This window comes from Anser cygnoides, chromosome 13, assembly GCF_040182565.1.
Source record: "Anser cygnoides isolate HZ-2024a breed goose chromosome 13, Taihu_goose_T2T_genome, whole genome shotgun sequence".
NCBI classification, from domain to species: Eukaryota; Metazoa; Chordata; class Aves; order Anseriformes; family Anatidae; genus Anser; species Anser cygnoides.
Window position 1 is genome coordinate 13,183,818 of NC_089885.1, and position 22,492 is coordinate 13,206,309.

The 22,492-nt window shown below is 39.2% G+C and overlaps 1 protein-coding gene and 1 long non-coding RNA gene across 5 annotated transcripts in view; one reads left to right on the top strand and one right to left on the bottom strand.

The window, feature by feature from the left end:
- Positions 1 to 20,013, top strand: part of DOCK11 (dedicator of cytokinesis 11) — an 81,912-nt gene extending 61,899 nt beyond the window's left edge. For all 4 annotated transcript variants that reach the window (XM_067005298.1, XM_048075627.2, XM_048075630.2 and 1 more), the window contains 13 exons: positions 508 to 690; positions 1,402 to 1,515; positions 3,231 to 3,446; positions 3,528 to 3,585; positions 5,002 to 5,108; positions 6,070 to 6,192; positions 7,112 to 7,225; positions 9,501 to 9,647; positions 10,701 to 10,911; positions 11,209 to 11,399; positions 12,043 to 12,143; positions 13,593 to 13,731; positions 16,342 to 20,013. In XM_067005298.1, coding sequence (XP_066861399.1) covers positions 508 to 690; positions 1,402 to 1,515; positions 3,231 to 3,446; positions 3,528 to 3,585; positions 5,002 to 5,108; positions 6,070 to 6,192; positions 7,112 to 7,225; positions 9,501 to 9,647; positions 10,701 to 10,911; positions 11,209 to 11,399; positions 12,043 to 12,143; positions 13,593 to 13,731; positions 16,342 to 16,464 — 1,827 coding nt within the window. In that variant the 3' untranslated portion in view covers positions 16,465 to 20,013. The remainder of the gene's footprint in view (positions 1 to 507; positions 691 to 1,401; positions 1,516 to 3,230; positions 3,447 to 3,527; positions 3,586 to 5,001; positions 5,109 to 6,069; positions 6,193 to 7,111; positions 7,226 to 9,500; positions 9,648 to 10,700; positions 10,912 to 11,208; positions 11,400 to 12,042; positions 12,144 to 13,592; positions 13,732 to 16,341) is intronic.
- LOC136791886 (uncharacterized) lies at positions 14,499 to 15,407 on the bottom strand. Its single transcript, XR_010834883.1, has 3 exons — positions 14,990 to 15,407; positions 14,810 to 14,884; positions 14,499 to 14,636 (listed from the first exon to the last, which is right to left on the bottom strand). It is a non-coding gene; the product is annotated as an uncharacterized lncRNA (long non-coding RNA).
- Positions 20,014 to 22,492: the final 2,479 nt, after the last annotated feature.

Here is a 22,492-nt window from a genome sequence, read left to right on the forward strand (position 1 = left end):
TAGGCATTTTTTCTGGGACTTGTAGAAGTAGCTGTGCAAGCATCGCAGGTCATGTTTCCCAGCAGGGCTGGACTTGTGGGCAAGCTCCAGCAGATTTTTTTGATATCTCACACAGCAGCCTGTGGTGGGAATGTCCATGGGACCTCCTGTCTCTGCCCTGCTGCCTGTGTTTATGGCTTTTGCAAAAGCATGAGACAGAATTCTCTCTGTCCGATATGATGAGAATTTGCACTAAACCAAAAATTGTTGGGGGTAGGGATAGATGGACATACACAAGCACATCCCCAAAAAGTGTGACAGTTAAGGGCACGTTGCTTTAGGAAATGTGGTTAAAAATAGATCCTGATTTCATTCCCACAAATACTTTTGAGCATGAAACTTTGGCAGAAGTTTTATTTAGGCTGTCCAGGCTGGAGCCCACTGTGTTGCCCCATGCCTCTGCTCATCTGAGCTCTGTAGGCATTATTTTGTGGAGTATGTTCTAATATTTGCATACCTTTTGTGAAGTTTCCCTCAGCGTTTTTCAAGGGAAGGGTGAACATGTGCGCTGCCCTCTGCTATGAGATTCTGAAGTGTTGCACTTCGAAGGTGGCCTCCACAAGGAATGAAGCCTCCGCTCTTCTGTATCTGCTGATGAGAAATAACTTTGAGTTCACCAAAAGGAGAACATTCCTGAGAACACATCTTCAGGTCAGTTACTGGGGAGAAGGGAGGGATTGGGACACCTCAGATTTAATGAACAGATATATCGATATAGCTGGGTTACCACATGTCTGCAGAGGAACTTGTCGTGTATTTCAAAAAAGAGCAAATCTTGCCAATCTTTTATATGGACAAAATGCCTCTTGATTTCCAGGCTTTACCTAATCCCTGTTTTCAGTAATTGGCTTGGGGCCCATTGGGTGAAATACGCTGCCATCAAGCACTCCAAGTTGTTGATTTTTTGAAATTGCAACTACAAGACACATCTCTGCCTCAGGTGCTGGCTGGGATGGGGTGCGAGGTATGGCAAGAAGAGCCACCTTTAGGGCAGGAGGAGGGATTTTTCTGGAGCTGCTTTTGAAGCGTTGCTTTTTTAAAGCAAATTTATATACCTAGAGGGGCAGATGAACACCCTCTGGGTTGTAATAAGTCAGGTAAGAAGGTAACCAATGTACTCATTTCTGTGTTGGGATTTGTGTTATGATTGTTATCTTGTTAATTCTGTGAATTTGCCATTCAGCAAAGCAGCTTGGTCCTCTGGGGACTGTTTGTCCATGAGAGATCAGACAGTAAAGCCACAACAATCGTTGCTTACACTGTGGGAAAGACATGTTTTTGTATAAGCTTTTTATGTAACTATGACAATAAAACTTTTCTGTTAGGGCTTGTTTAAAGAAAGCCCCTATGCTGTCCCAACAGATAATAATTGCAGTGAGCCAGTTAATAGCAGATGTGGCACTCAGCGGTGGGACGAGGTTTCAGGACTCCTTGCTCATCATTAACAACTTTGCAAACAGTGACAGGCCTATGAAGGTAAGTTGGAGAAGATAAATCACATTATGTGCTATCAGCCATTAATGCAAGATGGGGTATGTATGCACTCAAGGTAAGTGCATACTCATGTTTAAGGGTAAGCCTAATTATTCTAACTGTATGATTTATAAGCACACTCTGGCCTGGTTGCTCAGTAAACAAGAATTATAGCAACAGCAGTAGGGCCAGCTGTACCATGCGTCATGTTCCACTGTGATGCCTAACGGCAAGAGGAGAGAGCACAGTAACTCAGGTTACACTTCGCATAGGGTGCTCCTTTCAAGGGCTTCCAAAGAGCTTTCTAAGAACATCCAGCTTGGAGAGGAATGACAAGGGAGGGCCTGCTGCCTAAAGGAAATAATTAGCAGGAATTAAAATTAATTAACTGATTGTCAGTAATATTATGAAAGTCCTCTTTTGTAAAGATTAATGGTTTTATTTCTTTGGAAAATAACGGTCTCTCTTTGCACTAGAATGAACAGCTTCTACCTAACCCATTGAACAATATATCATCACTATAACTTGCTTCATTGTGCATGGTGTAGCTGCCAGTGTAGGACTGAGAAAAATGGAAAAGAAGACTTCTATAATTCTATGACCATCCTATGACCTAAAGGTGGAATGGGAACCTCAGTTGGGTGTTGAATTGTGATATAGCAAAGTTATAGTTAGGATATACCTGACAAAAACTTCAGCTCTCTTCTGCACACATATATTTATAGGGTTTTCACTGATCCAGATTTTGCTGGTCTTATTTTACATCATGAGACCATCATTATATCTAGTTTACGTACAAAAATAAGTACAAGACAGATTTCCCAGTACAAGAGAGATTCTATTATGGTGGAGAGAATGCCATGCACAGGTCCAGACATAGCACAAGGAGAGAGAAGTGAACCAGGCTCAATACATAAAAGAGAAAGATGAGGAGGCATCTAACTGTTACTTTCTACTACCAAAAAGGGAGGTTATAGAGATGAGGAAGTCAGGCTCTTCTCAAAGGGGCAGGATGAGAGGCAATGAACACAAGTTGCTACAAGGGAAATTCCAACTTTACATAAAGAAAAAAATGTTTTCCAAGATAGTGGGGCAGGGGCCAGAAAAGAGGTCAGATTTCTGTCCTTGGAGATTATCAAAACTTGGCTGGACAAGCCTTGCTCTAACTCAGTGCTGATCCTGCTCAGAGCAGACGATCAGACTTGAGCATGTGTTTTTTTCTCTAATACATTCCAGTGGTGGGAAGCTCTACAAATGCCTTTGGTGCTTTAGGAATTATAGAGTGAGCACATCAGATAGTAACAAGCCAGATGTTGATTGAAGAGAAAAATGCTTCAGGAGTGGTTTACGGTTCCATTCTGTGGCATTCACGTGCAAGGAGCACCTCTGTCTCACCCTCACACCCGCTCCTCAGGATGCAGAAGTACCTGCTGCACTTCAGCACAGGAATAGCTAGCCTGACATCCTGTGCACAACCAGGAGAGATTGGCCCTGTGCATGCTCAGATTGAAATATCTCTAATTGAATATGAAATATTGTTTACTTTATAAACTGTGAGTTCAGTAGGTAAAAGCTACAGTCAGTGCTATCCCCTATACTTTGCTTTTTCAGACTGACAGCAAGTGGAGTTTTGGCTTAAAGGGTACCAACGGTCTTTGACAAACCTAGAACACCTTTTGTTTCTGTGTTTGCTTCTAATTAAATTTGTTTTGTATCAGGCAACGGCTTTTCCTTCTGAAGTCAAAGATCTGACAAAGAGAATCCGTACAGTACTTATGGCTACTGCCCAAATGAAAGAACATGAAAAGGATCCAGAAATGTTGATAGATCTACAGTACAGTTTAGCTAAATCTTATGCAAGCACCCCAGAGCTCCGGAAAACATGGCTGGACAGTATGGCAAAGATACATGTGAAAAATGGAGACTTTTCAGAGGTAATTTACATAATTAAAAACAACGTGCCTAACAAGGCAGATGTACAGATGACATTTTAATTTTCCCTTTGTACTTTGCAGGCAGCCATGTGTTATGTTCATGTAGCAGCCCTTGTTGCAGAGTTTCTGCACAGAAAAAGTAAGTGTGTACTGTTTAAGAGGCACAAGACAATGCAGTGGTGAATGATGATTTGGTAAATTATTATTTATTGATCTCTTCTGAACATGCTAAAAAGGAAAAAAAAACGCAGTGTGACATGATGAAGGTAGAAGAAGGTGAGTATTTTTAAAGAAAGTAATCTAAGTGTTCAAACACAGGCATCTACTAGGCTGGCCAGGTCTTAGACAGTCATGTTGGCACCTTGCTGAGAAAAATAAGAACTGATACATCATGTCTCAGTTTAAATGTTCAGATGCATTTCACATTAGGAAATGTGCTCACAGGGGAAGCCCATTTTACAAACGGGCTGTATGTATGTTCATCAGAAGTATCGCTATAGGCAATACAGAAAACTATATAGAAGCAAACAGTCAAAAATCAGTCAAAAAATGAGGCTATAGCCTAACTATACAGATACATAAAGAGCAACTGGAAAAAAGAGAGTGGTGTGGTTTAATGCAAAACAGGACAAACTTGTGTATTCTCAAGTAAGAGCATAACATTTTGCAGGTTTTCTTGTAAAAAATTATTCCACAGTTGATATATTGACCCCATTTGTCCTTTCCATGTAAGGGAGTATCGTTGAAAGAGACTTAACTTTCTACTACTTTTAAAAGTTAAAACCGCACAGAATTTGACTGTGTGCACTGCCTTGGCTGGAAAGGTCTCTTAGTGCTTTGCTCAGGGGGCTTGAAGTCCCTCCAAATTCTGTGTGTTGGCTAAATGGAAAAAATCAGGACATGTTTTTTTGATATGTATATAAACTTCATATGGCTGCAGAGGGAAAGCTTTCATTGAAAAGCATTGAAAAGCTTCATTGAAAGCTGAACCTTCTTTATTTGTACCCTGGAGGCTGCTGTCCACAACCAGTGGTAAAAAAGAAGAGGAACGAGTCTGAAGGAATATCAAGTGATATACCTTGTGTTATCTCTGTCAGTGACACTGTTTACATGTATGTAGGCTGGAAACAGTTCAATACAGGCTGAACTACTCAAAGCTTCAGGGTGCATAACTATGGTTTCTGCTAGGAGTATACTGCCCTGTTCACTTCATATCCTGCTCTCCAGCATCCAGCGGTAGCTTTCTCCTTGCAACTTCTTTGCAAAAATATACCCTGGTCTGTCCTAATGGGTTGGTCAAAGGTGACTTCCAGATAGTACACTGGAAGATCTGTTGTTGATGTTAGTCACATACTAGGAATGACTCCTTTGGCAAATGGCTGGGGAGATTCTTATGTGTTCAATCCCGTGACAGCAAATCAGTAGCAAAAATGGGAGTCGGGTCCCCTGCTGCCTGTAGGACTTTGCTATCAACTGGACTTCTTCTTTGGCCATTGAAGCACGATGCATTTGAGAAAAGTTATTCTGTGAATTCATTTGCTTTTGTCTGCTACAGAACTCTTCCCCAGTGGATGCACTGCCTTCAGGAAAATCACTCCCAACATTGATGAAGAAGGTGCAATGAAAGAAGATGGTGGGATGATGGATGTACATTACAGTGAGGTGAGGTCCTGTAGTATAGAATACGGAAAATTTGATAACCTAATAGGATTTAGTGTTAGACTGTGCTCATGTGAGCTTTAGCAAATTGTAGTTGTGCACTGTCATCTGTAAGGAAGGCTGTTCCATGGCAATTTCCCAAGAGAACTCTTCGTTGACAGATGTTATGTGTACAATTCAGATAGGTAAATCTGGTGCAAGTTCTTGGTTCCTTTGAAAGGCTTTTCTAGTTCTGAGAGTGAAAAAGCTACACCGCAAACTTTGTCTGCCACGTTATGCAAATGCTAACCCTTGCCAGCACAGGACAGCGCAGCTTGGTATTTTTGAGGCACAGAATGTAAGTCAAGCTCTGCCGAGCAAGAGGTCCGTTTAGATTCCCCTTGAGTTTGGGCTGTGCTGCAGGACACCATGGTAACAGAACAATCTAGAGACCATAACAGGGCACTGGGGAAACAGAAAGATCCTCCCGTAAGTTACAGAGAGTCACGATTACTTCTGCTCCGTCCATGTGCAACTGGGTGGGCCACGTAGGTGAGTGAGGTGGCCCTGCAGCCTTGCTGCTTGACTGTCCGTTCATCAAGACTAGGCTTGGGGATCCTTAGCAGTACATCCCATTGCTATTGCATGCATGTTCCTTGAACATACCTCTTTATGTACCTCTTTCTTCCAGAACTTTCATCTCCATATCCTCCCAAAGTTTTGGCATTCTCTTAGGGAGGTAGCTAAATAACCAAGGCATACTTGCTGGCTACTGTGCTGATTGATGAGTTACTAAGAATTAAACTTTTAAAAATTAACTTTTTTTCCCCTTCACAGTTTAGAATACTTTTGGAAAGGCCAGGAACACAAAGTATTTGAACTTATGTAACTGTGACCACTTATACTGGGACCTATTAAAGTATCTGTAGCTCAAATGGTTTATCTTCTCTTTGACTTAACAACACACATTTGGTTGCTCTTGTAGGAGGTCCTAGTGGAGCTGCTGGAGCAATGTATAGATGGTCTGTGGAAAGCAGAGCGTTATGAAACAATTTCTGAAGTTTCCAAACTGATCATTCCTATTTATGAAAAACGGCGTGAATTTGAGGTACTCATTTTGAAGTAGTTTGTATGTATCAGGTAATTTCATAGGTTGCTAAGGAAAAAGCAAGACACTTCTATTTCTCACACTCTGAGTTAATGGAATGGAGTCTGTAAAGCACACATTTTGCTTCATTGCTGGTCATTAAACAAATGAATGAAAGCAGTGGTATGGAGGGTAATAATTAAAGTTAAAGCATTCCTAGACGTGGAAGACCATTACTAGTGAATAATGCCCATCTTCCTTTCCCTAAAATAAAGCTGTCATTCCCATATGCTCATCAAAGCCATAGATTCTTTTTGTCCTTTAGTACGTAGAGACTTGAGTGTTTTAAGGGTTAAGAAAAGCGTGAACTGTTCAAAGAGAGGACTGGATCCTCAAGTAATTCAGTGGCTAGCAGAGAGGAAGGAAGGAAGCAAGCTGTCACTGTCTTGCTACTCCCCAACACCTGCATTGATCTGTGCTCCAGCGAGGCTCAAATGCTGATCAGTGCTCCCCTTTCCCTTCCTCTCCCATGATCCCCTCCATGTCAGGAAAGCATCCAGCTACATAAATAAAGCTATGAGAAATCTTGATCTATTGTTTTCAACATAAAGCTGTTTTTAATCAGAAAAGAATTTCTGAGTAAAATACTGCAAGCTGGTCTACCCTTAAAGGCTTAGTCAGTGAACATGCTGAGACTGTAGGCTGTCTTCTCTCGAAAGACAGTGGTTTTACTGCAGTCCACTGTACCTTTCAGACCTGAAGCCAAGAATGTGCTTGAGACTGAGGTTTTTTGAAAGAAACTACATGAACTCAACCTTTTTAGAAATTCTAATTCGCATTCTCCAATGGATTGTGATCAAATACTCAGTAGCTTCCAGTGTTAGCTAGAATTTCCTGCTTGTGTAATTCTGCTTTAATGATGTCAAGATTTGTTTTTCAGAAACTTACTCAACTATACAGAACGCTTCATGGAGCATATGCTAAGATATTGGAAGTGATGCACACAAGGAAGAGGCTTCTTGGAACTTTTTTCAGAGTGGCCTTTTATGGACAGGTAAGTATATACACAGGCTTGCCAGCTACCGCTCACCTGGCATCGAGACCCATAAAGCTGCTGCTTGGTCAGGTCTTAAGCTGAAAAACCTACTAGCTCCTCTGGTGCTCCACTAGTTTGTTGTGTCTTTGTGAGTGTTTCGGTATTGCACCCTTGAGGTGAATGTTTGTATCTCTCTCTAGGAGCACTTGATTTATTATAAATTTTGTTTCTGCTGATGGGATTTTCAGAAAGCAGTAAGAAAATTACTTAGCGGGTTCAGAAAACGTTTTTTTTTTTTTTAAATTAGAATAGTTATAAGTTACACAAACACAATTTAGCGTGTATAGTATATAAGCAGTAATAGTATTCAACCATAGATTATAAACAGTAATAGTAACAGGTATTTTCTTTTGCAGACTATTGCTGCTTCCATCTAAATATTAGCAGAGTAAAAGGTTACCTTAGAAGCTGGAGGCAAAATATGTATCAGAGTTGGTTTCATACTTTTAGGGATAGGTAGTATTTTTCATTAGCTGAGGTAGTTGGAAAAATGGAGATCTGGGGCTCAGTCCCAAAGAGTGTGATCTTACCATATCTGATGCAGTCTTCTGAACCCGAAAGTAGTTGCATGTGTTTTTCTTCCACCTATAGCATTAATCAGATAAAGTGTGTTACTTCTCATCTCCCTTGCATCTCTGGACTATCTTCTTCTGCTTATGGACCCATAACCCCAAGGGAAATGCAGATTCCCTCTTTAGAAAATACTATGTAAATGATATTAGCCCTGCCTTTCCTGGTTCCTTCTTTTAGAAGATGTGATGAATACCCCTGAAACCATCATGGGTTTGTACCTTTGAACACCACTGTCATTTCACGAACAACATATCTTTATTGAGAGCAGCTCTGAGGAGGAGGACCTGGGAGTGTTGGTTGATGAGAAGCTCAACATGAGCCAGCAATGTGCACTTGTAGCCCAGAAAGACAACCATATCCTGGGCCGTATCAAAAGGAGAGTGGCCAGCAGGTTGAGGAAGGTGATTCTCCCTCTCTGCACTGCTCTCATGGGACCCCACATGAGTATTGCATTCAGGTCTGGGGCCCCCAGCACAAGGAGGGCATGGACATATTAGAATGAGCCTAGAGAAGGGCCTCAAAGATTATCAAAGGGCTGGAGCCCCTCTCCTATGGAGACGGACTGAGGGAGCTGGGGATGTTCAGCCTGGAGAAGGGAAGGCTCCAGGGAGGCCTTATAGCAGCCCTCCGGTACCTAAAGGGGGGCTACAGAAAATCTGGGAAGGGACTCTTTGTCATGGCGTTCTAATTCCATGGGTTGGAATTAGATGATCCCTAAGGTCTCTTCCAACCCAAGCCATTCTATGATTCTATGATCAGTGACTTTTGCTGCAGCAAACATTTTGTCCTCATCTTCATACTTCATATACTTTGGGTATGTAAAAAGTTAATAAGGTTAGCAACAGATAAAAGGAAACAACTGCTAGTTTGGTTTTCTAGAATCTAGAAATAACTGGATCAACCCCTAAAACTAAGCAACGTAACATATCATCCTGACAAACAATACTTGATCCAGTTTTGCACTGTAAAGCTTTGTCAGCTTTGTATGTCAGCTACATAGAGATAGTTTTAATAATGTCACAATTTCTGATTGGAGCAACTTGCCAAAGCATGAAGCTTTCATGCTGTTTCCATTACAGGGAGAACTGGTAAGGCAGGCACTGGTGCAATTTTGTTTCTGTTTTCAGCAAATACACTGAGTTCCACTTCCCTGAATGCAAGAAGAATCAAAACAGTGGAAGCATGTTTCTTTATTTATTGCTTGAAGTCCCCGTTGGCTTACACAAAATCCTTTTCTTTAGACTTTTCATATGGCTCTGCTTTCAGGGCTCGGCAAATTTGTCTTTCTACTCCTTCTCTATCCCTGGTTTTGGTGTTTTTTTCTCCTAGTTGCCTCTTTCCAACCTTCCTAAAAGACAACCTCTGACCAAATCCCTCTTCCACATTGTTTAGATTTCTCATTCGTCATACTAACGCTTTTGTGTTCAGCAATGACATGCTCGTATTTGTTGAGGAATTTAAAAATTTATTTGCACAATTTTTGAAGGAGTCTATTAAACAGACCACATTGCGAGATTTAGTGCAAGCCATAGTCTTCTAAACCTTCTTCACCTTCTGAAATGTTAGTAGAACGTTGCTTTCAAAGTAGCAAATCTGAAATAATGTTTTCTAAGCGAAGAAACTCATCTGTTCCTCATGACTTGTTTATGATTACTACTAGACATTCTTTGAAGAAGAAGATGGAAAGGAATATATCTATAAAGAGCCCAAGCTGACAGGCCTATCGGAGATCTCCCTCAGACTTCTTAAACTTTATGGAGAAAAGTTTGGGTCGGAAACTGTAAAAATTATCCAGGATTCCAACAAGGTAAAGTTAAAATGCATGATCAAGCTATCAAAATGCAGTGAACGTCAGGGCCACATAGTAGAGAGTGCACTGATGAGTGCACTAACAAAAATATCAATTGTATTCTACTAATACTGGTCAGGGCCTGGGACTACACTGCTCTAAGCACTGTGCAAATGCAGCACAGAAGGATGAGCTTTGCTGTGTGGACCTGACAGATGGGAGATGACGGAGCATCCCTTCCTTCTGCCAGTAGAAAGGGAGGAGCAAGCCCTATCTTCTGCCCTTTTACAGGCACCTTGCTTCCAATTGCCCCTCCCATCCCTATGCTCCCACGTGGACAAGGCGCATAGCTTGGCAGTGTGGTGCTGATCTGTCTTCCAGGTGGAAATAAATGAGTTGGGAATTATGAATGGGAAATGGCAATTTACATCTCTCTGAGCCCTGTTGCTGAAAGGTGTTGGGAACCAGCACAGAGGAGCAGATGATTGGAAGGAGAATTACTTGTCATTGCTCTGACACTCCAAATCTAAGAGAAAATCTTTTGTGGCCTCATAGTCATAGCTTTCTTTCCCTATAGAATATCAATTTATGCTCACTGCAAGGGCTGTGCACACTCTTGGGTTGGAACTATGGATATGTCTCAGTTACTAAAGACAATGCTAGAGACCTGAAATGTTGTTTTGTGCAAACCTGCAGATTTGCATCATACAGCACAGTGCTGCATAAATGCTAGCTCATGGCTGGGAAGCAATATGGTCATATTGGAAGTTCAGGAGTGTGCTGCATTGATCGATAGCACAATATGACTATCCCTTCCAGGTATACCTTGTTTGGCACCAGATGTGGTATTTCTTGTGCCACAGCCTCGTTGTCTTGTATGTCTGCTAGCTGATGGTCTAACCAACACAGCTGAAGGTAAAGGGAGTGTTTGATGTGTCATTCACATGCATGCAGTGGGGCCAGGACAGCAGAGAATCAGAGTGTACATCCAATCCCAGTATATAAATTAAATGATTGTAAGTTAAATTGCTAACCTTTGTTCTTTTAGTGAGAAACTCTCTTATTTCACAGGTCAATGTTAAAGACCTTGACCCTAAGTATGCTCATATTCAAGTGACTTACGTGAAGCCCTATTTTGAAGACAAAGAAATTTCTGAAAGAAAGACTGAATTTGAAAGAAATCATAACATCAATAGATTTGTATTTGAGACTCCTTACACTTTATCTGGAAAAAAACACGGCAGTGTGGAAGAACAGTGTAAAAAAAGGACCATTCTAACTAGTAAGTACAAGCATCTGAACTTGAGACAGTAGGTATCAGCAACTGTTTTTAGACCATTTTATCTCCTAAAAACTTCTTAATCAAAACTGTGGTATGATATTCTGGTTAGAAGGGGGATTTACCTTGCATTTCTATGTGCAAATTTTTACAAATGAATAAATTGTGATGTTAAATTATAGCCCTGTTCAGGATTTCACACACACCAAGTAAAACTCTGAGCATAAGGATCTATCTGTATATACTCCTGTTTGCTAAAAGACTTTTCAATCTATAAACCTCATTTGCTGTTTCTGCTAGCTTCGAACTCCTTTCCATATGTAAAGAAGAGAATTCCAGTCAATTATGAACACCAGGTTAATTTAAAACCAATTGATGTTGCAACTGATGAAATAAAAGACAAGACCGCAGAGCTGCAAAAACTCTGCTCTGCTGGTGATGTTGACATGATCCAGCTGCAGCTCAAACTGCAAGGCTGTGTTTCCGTGCAGGTAAGGCTTGACATCTATTCAAAATTACATTTATATACACATCTCAGAGTGAGTCATCTTTTCACAACACAGCACATTTACTTTCCAGAAATCATTAACTACCTTGTTTGCAGCACTGCAGCCATCAGCCTGCCAGCGCAGCTTGCCTTGCCACATATATTTGTGGGTGGTTCATGGCAATAAGGGTTTTGTCCAGTGGTGTTTGCAGTGCCAAGTCCAAGTGTAGCTGCACATTAGTTGTCCATGGGTGAATGCTAAAATACATTTACTTCTTGAAGACTGTACTGTAAATATCAGGCTGAAATAACCTTTTTGTGAACCTGACTATTCTCCAGCCGGATACATGACCTTAAGTCTCAGACCATACGGCTTGCCAAACGGAAATAAGTGGAAAGTATGAGGAAACAGATTGCCTCTCTGTTTTTTATCTCCCTTTATCTTTTGGTCTTAAAAAGCCTAGATGGAAAACAATTCTCAAGTGTTGAGAGTTCAGGTGCCTCTGGTGATACTAGTAATGTAGAGCTGGTAGCATTCAAATAATAAGCTAATTATTTTCAAGAAAAAAAAATATACGCTTCTTAACCACCTTTAGCAACTCAGTCAAAGTTCTATCATAAATGATTCCTTACTTCTTTGGTTCCAGGTTAATGCTGGTCCCTTGGCCTATGCCAGGGCTTTCCTAAGTGACAGCCAGTCCAGCAAATATCCTGCTAAGAAGGTGAATGAGTTGAAAGAAATGTTCAGGTAGGACTTCTAATGCAGTAAAAACTTGCCAACTGGCTGGAACATGGTACTTGCTTTTCTTGTGTTTTTGTGTGTCTCCAAAATCAGCAAATGCTGAATGCTCACATCTTATAAAGATCCAGGTCTGATGATGCCATGGTTGCTCAGACATATGGAAAAAAGCCACTGTAACTATATATGTCAAGTGTTCCCAGTCTTGGGGTTGCGATTACCATGACTGAATGCCTGCTTCAGTTGTTTTTGCGGGTATTTGAGTTTGTAGAAAGTACGCTTGAAAATTAGAGGTCTGATAGTCTTGTGTTCAGGACTCTTTCATTTTGTGCATTGTTTCCCAATCTTTCCCAAGATATTTTTGACTACATAATGATGAACTTCAAATATTTTAAAGCAAATCCCTTTCCATTTTATGAGGGACCATCATTCTTGATTGTTGCTATATTTGGACACTATATGACTTGCACAGGCATTTTTCTAACTCTCTCCAGTCCCACAGGATAGGTGCATAGACCATGGCCTTTTACTTCCCACTTGAAAGTGTCCCCCATATAATCCAGCAGCTCCTGCTTCACCTCAGGATGACGTGTTCCCACACTTTGCCACACTACTTTCTGGACCTCCTGGGAGCAAACAGTTGCCCACTGGCTCTTGCATTCATGGCTTGGTGCTGGTGACACCCATTTCATCTGCTGGTCACAAAGCAGCATTAGGGCCGATTCTAGGTATCTTCAGTGTATTGTGTAATCTAGCAAACCGTGGAAAGAATAAGGGAATAATCCCTGCAAACCTGCCATGCATGGCTGCAGAACAGAGGAAAAGGACAAACATAATCTGTTTCAAGCAAAAAATAAAATAAATAAATAAATACATTTCTGGAAAATCCCAGACATGCTTGTAGTATTTTCACTATAGTCTCATTAGAGAGAGAGAGAGAAATAATGCCTGTGAAATAAGAGAAGAAAATGAGCAACAGTAACCAAGAAAACAGTGTTACAGCTCCCCATGATCTATATTTCTTGTCTGCTGTTAGCAACTTGACCTTGTGTGGTGCACGTCCTGCATCACATACATCCAGATTTGTCAAGCCCTGTACAATTGATTTCCCTCCTGCGCCTGAGCATGGCCTGCCTCTGTTTTGTGACCCCACCTGCTGCTGGTTGGGCTCATCCGAGATCTACAAGCTGTGTGTGGTGCCACAGGTTCTGGAGAAGGTCAGAGACCATTGTGCACTGCAGGTGTGTGCGCCCCCTTTATTCAGCACCCAGGCTCAAAGGAGCCCAGCAGAACACGATCCTGTGTTGAAGTCCCTCCCCATTCACTGACCCACTGTGCCAGGGATGCCCCTAGAATGTGACTTGTCCCAGACATCGGGGAAAAGGGAAAAACTGTTTTCTTTCGGTAGAAAAAGACTGGGAAATTGTAATACACAAAGTTAATTCCTTTCCTCCCCAGGAAGTTTATACAAGCCTGTGGAATTGCTCTGGAGCTCAACGAGCGACTCATTAAGGAGGATCAAGTGGAGTACCATGAGGGACTAAAATCAAACTTCCGGGATATGGTGAAAGAGCTTTCAGATATCATCCATGAACAGGCATGTACCGCATGTCAAGAGCCCACAAAAGTGGTTCTCTGTGCTTGAAAATTAGCTAATGTTGAAAACTTACTGAAAACTAAGTGAAAACACCTCATGTAATTTAACTAAATTCAAAAAAAGGCAAATAACTAAATGTGAAAAGTAAATGATACACTTGGTAGGTTCCTAACAACCAGTTTCTGTTGCTCGCAAGCCTCATCCTGGCAATGGTATACACAGTGGAGTCTTCAGTGACGCATATCATTAGTTTCCTGGCTACTTTGGTCATCAGAAATCTTGTGCCGTGTTTTGCTTCATGCTTTCTGCATTGGAAAAGTCCTGTGATAAGTCACAGGTTGAAATTCTCTGGCAAAATTTCCATTTCCTGTTATATCCCGCTTAAGTTCCTTTTTTCTTTTCTTTAAAGGATGTTTTCTTTGAATTTTGACTTAATGCCAACTATTCATATGCACTGATAAGGTATTTGTGCTAAATTATGTGACCCATGTTTTAATGTTTTATTGGATCTTTCTAGGAAAACACATTTGAATCGTAACATCAGAGAAGTGAGAGGTTCAGGGAACAATTCCACATCTATCTAGGATCATGCTTTGAGATCAGATGAAAACTGGTTTTCTGAAGTAACCTCTTTATCTCTGTGCTCTAATTGTGCCTTCATTATGACAAAAGAAAAATCAATGTAGATTTATAGTATCAAGCATGTAAGATGAACGGTTCTGACTGTGTTGTGATTCATAGGTCTTGAAAGTTAGAAGAATGTTTTCAAAATCTCCTAGTTCCTCTATAAAGTCATTTAGCTTCTCACGCCACAGGTAGATATACTGCTTAAATATATAAATATATATTTACCTTTTATACGACAGTTCCACGTGTGGCAATTAAAAATGTAGCACGTTAAGTCCCTAAAAATAGATAGAGAAATTCCACAATAATTTGAGAAATACATTAAGGAAAATGTGCAAGTAGCAAAATAATATAACTGCAACAGGCTGCTATTTGTAAGTCACGTTATTTACAGTAAAATAATGCTTATGAAAATCAAACAAAGTTTTTTTTTTTTTTTATGGAAAAGTACCTTATCATTTCAGGGAAGCAGGATGTGTAGTCTCGTGACGTGGCTGAATTTTGTCGTAGAAATATAAGGGAGGATCTGTTTGAGAATAAGTAATATTCTGCTTGTGACCATCATTTTCCTAGTGTGCAAACTACTATTTTGCACATTTAGCGCATTCATTTTTTCATGTACATTCCCTACCTTGTTTACTTCACTGTTGAATTTTGCTCAGAGATGTTTGTCCATAGGAGTTGCCACCTGCTTACTCTATGCTATTTGCAAGTAATCCTCTCCAAGACATTTGATTTGCATGCAGCTGCTGGAACTTCTGTGGTTTCTGAATTCTGCAATAGTCAAATTGAAAACAAATCACTCAGTTCTGCACTGTGGCAGTATAATAGTTAAGATTATCTTAGAACAAAGAAGCATTATTAAAGCACACCTTATTATCTTTACATATTTACAAATACAATGTCTTGTTCTCTTCTGTTAATGTGTGAAATATTACAGCAACGGAAAAGTCAAAGTGAATTGCTCACTGGGAAGGAGATATTTTCACTTTCTTCTATGGGGCTTTAGTATTTTGTAATTGATCAAAAACAGCTTAAAACATAATGTTTACAAGCACTGTTCTTAATCATTGTACAAAATTATATAGATAACTGCTGACATTAATTTTGTATTGCAATCAAATGAGCCAAGTAACTAGCAATTTAAACAATGAAACATTTTCTTCTGCAAAATTGCTCAGTTAAGTGTAAAAAGTATATTATATTAATTTAGGGTTCTCATTACAAATAACAAATCCTTTTCTAAATTTTTTCAGTGCCCCAAAGCAACACAGGCAGTGCATTTATTTTGAGATGGCAGGGCAGATGGGTCAGCCTGTGACCTATCTACTGATATTTTAAGTTAGGGAAATGTAAAAACAAAAAATTGGTAAACTGCACCCGAATAGGTACAAGAAGCCTCAGAGAGTGTCTGAATACTGGATGTCCAGAAACTGTTTATGGTGGCCAGTGATCTCAGTTTCACAGATGTAAATTAAGACTAACTTGTTGGCTGATGAACCACAGAGTGAAAAACAAATACCCAGTCAGCTCTAGAGCAGCTCTAGCAGTACATTAGATTCCATGCTGTGAGACCATCCTTCAGCTTATAAAATACAAAATTTTGTCACAGATACAGTGGGTGTTTGTTATACTTAGCTGCATATGCTCCCCATGCTTATAAATTAATTAAAAACAAAAACAAAACCAAAAAAAACTATCGCTGCTAAGATATAATAAAGAATTTCTATACAGAGAGAATTGTTTCTTTGCTTGACTGGATAGTCATAACTGAAAGCTATCTGGTAATGTGCAGAAGAATGTATATATGAATGCTACAGAAATTGCTAAATTACTGTTCTTTCTCATTTTTTGTTGTGCTGCCTTTGTGAAACAGCTTTGAAGACAAGGTCGGATATCTTTTTCACATATCTTTTTAAAGAGCTTGATTATAATAATGAACTAAAACATTTACTGAATTTGTGGCTGTTTTGTTTCATCTAGATGTACCATGAAGATACAATGCATTCGCCATGGATGCATGACTCCTTACATGTCTTCTGCGCCATCAGCGGGACATCTGGTGATGGAAGTTACTGTTCACTCAGACCCACTGCTGAAATATGAACGTCAACGATATTTTACAGAGCTTTCTCAGGAATATTTGGAACTGTACAAAGGATGTTAAAAAAAAATCCGTGATGAGTGAATTTACCATTTTCTTCCTCCAAAGTTACTATGCTTTCAAACAGGGTGCTTGCTTATTTTGCTGAGCAACATTGAAAGTGCCTGGACATTGCACCACTGTGCTTGTTTTCTACCTTTTTTTTTTTTTTTTTAAAGTGTATAAGAGGACATGGAAAGGCAGTTATCTAACTATGTATTGAATTGCAGAACTATGAATTGAAATGATAATGGTACTGTGTAAAATTGTACAATGGAATATGATAAAATGTAAAACTACTTTGTAAATAGAAGGAGCATAGAGTATATAGAAATTAGCACTGTATCATATTTGCTGCTAAAAGCTTTCTCGGGCAGGGAAGATGACGGAGAAGTTCTAAGAGATCTCACCTGTAAGAGATCTTCCTTGTCTAGAAAGTGACATGGGGTCCAGACGCCCCTGTTTCCCTCACACGATGAGAGTAAACTCGTGTTAGTCTGGAATAATTAAAACCTAAATCAGAAATTATAGTTTTTGTACATCCTTTGGGCAGGTAATTGTAAAGCGACCTCTATGAGAACTGAGTATACTATAGCTGATTTGAATTTTGGCTAACCTTTCATGTCTCCAAGAGGATGGATTGTAGTCACTAAGGACAACCTAACAGATTTGTCATTTGATACCAGTTTTTCCTCTTTATCATTCATTGTCTCACACAAATATAAACCCTGAGAACACCTTAAAGTGAGTTGGGCATTATAAAGTGCTTTAATGTCTTTCGATATAATTCTAATAATCTATGAGATGTGTTTAAAAAAAAAAAAAAAGTGCAGTGCATTGCAATTAAGTAATTCATGCATAAATGGTATTGTTTTAACATCATATGACATGCATGTTCCCTCCTTTTAAACAGATCTGTTTTCTGCAAACTTGTTATTTTTGTCCAAGAAGTGGTTGAAGAAAATCTATTCTCCATAATGCTTTTATTCCGTCTTCCCCTCCCCAGAGCTTTAGTACATTAGCTCTGTCTCCTTTAATAAGACACTTTCAGATCCAGGAAGAAGAAAACAGTTCAGTAATTCTTTTATCCAGCAACATTTAAATGTCTGTGATTTTCAAAATCCCATAAATTGTAAATATGATTCCAGTAGTTGATATGGAAAGGTGTTTTGTTTGTTTCTTTTAAATGATATGTAACAAAATGCCATAATAAAAGGACTCCAGCCTAGGTATTTAGCTTGGCTATAGTGTTCATAGAACGTTAAGCTTCTAATTTCTGTAACAAAAAATATCTTCAAATAGTAAATGGACCACATTTCAAAATGTTCGTTATGCATGATTCTAAATACCTGAAATTAATTGTCTTTTGAGAAACAAATGTTGTGATCCATACATTCACCCACTAGCAGTTGCAAGCAACGTTTAGATATGCCAGTGTAACAGATAGCTCACATTTCTGCTTCTATGTGCTTTTATGCTAGGCAAGCCCTAAATTTAGTTTAACAGAAAGAGGAAGAGAGTTTGAATGTTTAAATATGGTTACTACCTTACTGATTTTCATCTTTCAGCAAAGAATGTTTAAAGGCAGATAGTGAGAGTTTCCCAAATTACTTTTCTAAAAGGTGATGAAGCTGCTTAATAGTGGATACATTAAAAGCTTGTTTTTGGAGCTAGTAATACTTTAAACATCAGTACTAAAGACCTATTCTGAATACAAGAAGCAATAATGAGAATTCACTAAAGTTCGTGAACTATCACTCTCTTATCAGTTACATTTTTCTGTAGCAATTTTCCTGGAATTGCAGTGAAATTCTTGGATGTCCATAATGTTCCAAAATAATGTTTATGGATTGATTTTCAATTGTTATTCCTTATTTTTGGTGAAATTCCAGTGAAGTTCTTGTACGTGTGTCTGGATGTCTTTAATGTTCCAAGATGAAATTTTGTCTGAATTTCTAAACCTAATGTTGGTATTGGAGTTATCCTATCATTTCATTTTAATATCAATATGGAAACCTGTCTCAGTAATTCAGCCAAAAAAAAATATTTAATACAAGTCCTTCCTTCTTTGGAAGAATATAAATATTTATTGTTTATTAGCACTTCAGTTTTTCTTATACTGCCTAACTAAGGAACAGTGGGAGTCATTTAGTCTATAATAATTACTAGACATATTTTAAATTACAAATGACGTGCACACTTTCTAATACCAGTGTATCTGCACATACATATTTTATATATGACTTTTTTTATATAAGACTTCTAATAATTTCTGCTGCAAAACTGCTCTCTATCAAGTCTTTAGAACAGATGCATTGGTAATTTAGCAATTAATTGGTTGTTTGCATAAAGGGAGAAGAAAAAGGGTAAAATGCCTGGCAATGAGGCACTTGACTACTGTCAGTATCAGTATTGTTTTGGATAATAGTATGTGTTAGAGCCAAATTGTTTGCAGATAGGACATAAAGAGCAACGCAGGGTCTGCCAGCACTTTATATTCAAAAAATGCTTTTAGAGATTTATATACCTGTGTGGGATAGAGTGAGAAAGCATACACATTTACTGTCATCTCTGACATGCTGCTTTTCTCTCTGCAGAGAGATTAGTAAGGAGTATTTTCAGACTTCAGAGGTACATTTCTTTCCAAAAAATAAAATAAGATAGTCTGGAACCCAGAGTTTACTACAGCCAAGGATATATTTCTACGCGCTACTTGATGTTCTAAATTTCTTCTGAGAACTGACATTTTCTTAAGATACGGTAATAAATGGGAAATCATGGGTGTGAGAATATCTGTAGTGTGTGAACATGAACATCTTGCTTCAGGAGCCTTTTGAACATATACCACATGGTATTTTGATATAGAGTAAGAGTTTACATAGGCATAATGCATTTTATCTTAAAGTATGTTTGTTTTCCCTTCTTGTAGAGACAGCATCCCATTGACTTTGCAGCAGGCTTCAGAATAAAGGGGAGAAAGAGACTCTCCCTCTCCAACTTCACATAACACATAAAAAAAAAAAAAAAAAAGAAGAAAACACGTGGAAATCATAGGCTCAAAGTGTCATACAAATTAAACCCCATCTTACTTAATTTTCCCACTTTAGGAGAGTAGCATGTATCTGGGGTGTTTCTTCCGATACTCATTGAGCTAAGTTCTCTAATTAAACAAAGCAATCTTACTGGATTTGGGAATATCATATGCAACTAATTATTATGCAACCATATACTGTAGTACATACCCTTTAGATAATATGCTTCTGTCAAGCAATGGTGAACCAATTGTGATATACACCTAATATAATCTACTCTCTCTTCATGTAAATAACATCTGCTAGCACATAGTCATAGCAGAAGTGTTTTTATCGTGCATGTTGCATATATGTGTGTTGTACAAGCTCTCTTTAACTTTCTGTTTGTGATGACAGAATGGTACATACTGTTTGACTTGGTTATTAACTGGTGTAACTTTGGCACTGAGTAATACACAAAGCTACTCTGGAGAATTCCGACACCAGTGATCCTATATTGCTCTTTTTGTTATTGTTTTCTTTTTCTTGAAGAATCAATAATTTTGACAAGAAGCAAGGACAAACTCATATTTTGGTTGATAAAAGAAGGGACAATTTGTTCTAGGGCACACTAAAAGACCCCAAAGTCAGGAAAAATAAGTGTTGCAATCAGTACACTTTGCGTAGGCTTCCTTTTTTTTCCCTTCACTGAACAACAGAATGACTTATCTGAAGATAATACCATGCTAAGATTCATGGAACCTAGCCAAATGTGTTATTGCATACACAGTTTCCAAAAAAACAGGGAAAAAAATAAAGGAAAAAAAAACTTCAAATACATAAGTACACCAAATGTAATCATTAACACTGAATTTTTCATTGTCAAATAGAAGATGTTGATTCAAAAATACCAAAGGAGCATGAATGCCACACATCCTTCTCTGAGCATCCTGGAAATACGATTCTTCAGGAAACCAACAACTGAGACACAGGAATGTATACAAATTTATAAATAGAAATAAAGTATGATTCACCCATGAAGAAATGTCACGGCAAATCAGCCTAATTTCCTATAAAGTAAGTTCAGTAAGTTTATGATCATGTTTTTGCTGTGTTTTGTAGTTCCAATTTTCAAACCCACACTTCTGCTCTTTGGGAATATGTTTGTGGTTGCTCTACTCCAACTAACTCGGCTTAGATGGCTAGATTCAGTTGCCAGTATACTAATAAATATTCCAAGCACAGGCTATTACATGATGTAACGGAAGTCAGTAATACCATTGCTATTTACCTCACACCATCTGATAAAGGACAAATTGCTTTTTCTACTGCTCTCTTCTACCTTCAAGGCTTTCTGTACAGGGTTCTTGCAAGTCTTGTCAAAACAGCTGCAGAATAAGGTATATTCCTGGCCTCCGTTTGTGAGTTATAAGAGGCAAAGGATTTACTCCCTTGCCAAATAAATAGACAAATTAAGCAGACCTTGACATTCGGGGAACTGAGCAGAAAAGTTGATGCATGCATTTGCAGTAGCTATTTCTTGGAGAGAAATACAATTTTTGCACAAGCATAGTTGGTTCTAAATCTATCCCAAAGGGCTCTTCAAGGGAATTGGTTTTTATTCAACATAATTCCTGGGTTCCAGTGATGCTTGGTTAGCAGCTCGGAGAGAACTTGCAGAGTTCATGGCTGTTTTGAGCACACGTACTCCAAAACTCTCGACATCCCCCGAAGAATACCGAGGTCAAAAATGGAGAGGCCCAGTGAGTCACACCGTATTTTTTTCAGCTCACATTTTTGGATTTTTATGCTTCTGATCCAACTGTACTCTAATTGACTGAGCTCTTTTTTTAATTGACCCCAGCCATCTTTTGAAGAGCCTGTAATTCTGTCAGGTGAGATCTAAAGTATTCACAGAAGTTGCTGCAAAATCAGAAATGATAAAGGAGGAATTTCGTGGTCAGCGTGGAGCAACTGAAGACTTCTGCTCCCAGAAGGGACAATCCCATACCCCATACTCCCCCCCCCCCCCCCCCCGCTGCTAATTACTGCTGCCTCTTCTTGCACCTAGTGATCATGCAGTCATACACATTAGACTCATTTATTAATCTGATTTAGAGAACATGTAGAGAAATATATGGTGTTTTTTTTTTGTTTGTTTGTTTGTTTGTTTAATGCATCAGCAGACTTGCTACACAGCCCATGATCTCTATCTTAACATGGGTGGAAATCGCAAGAACACACAGCCATGGGCAGATCACCAGTATGATCTTAAACCAGTTTACACCAAATATGATGCCATGTGCCAAGTAGCTATTCAGTAGTCTTTTAGAAATATCTCAGGTGTGTCTGTCACGAGTTTGTCACTGCGTCATGGATGTATTATCTAAGAACATCAGGAAGCATGAGATTTGCAACAGAAAGATGCAGGACAGGACTCACCGAGATTGAGAAACGTGAAGTCTTGGGGAGGTGGTAAGGATCAAAGGGTTTGGCAAGAGCTCTGATTGCCGTGCACTGGGACATGGGAGGGGAAAGTGACGACAGGCTGAGTGAGGGGGGAGGGAGACGGCTGCCGGTGAAAAACATTTCAACTGCCTCCAACTACGGGCAGGCAGCCAAAAGCATGCTAAGCATTGGATGTGGGCTTGGCTCTGTGTCCCCCAAGAGCAGGAGTGGACAAAACAGAAAGAAGGAAGGAAAGAAAGCATTAACAAGGAAACTGAAAGCAAGGGAGAGGTCACTGGGTCTCAGATCAATTTTGGTCAATGAAGGTCATCTGTAGCGACCATAGTCCACACCAGCTACGTGCAGTTATACAGCCTGACATGTAAATTCATGTCCTGGAACTTTAAGTCACACTTTCCATTTGTTTATAATTGCAGGTCTTTGGGTGCTTTATAGCAGCAACTAGGAAATTTGCTAAATCCTCTTGTTTTCCCAGGAGTACAAAAGCAAGCAGGCAGAAAAGAAAATTTAC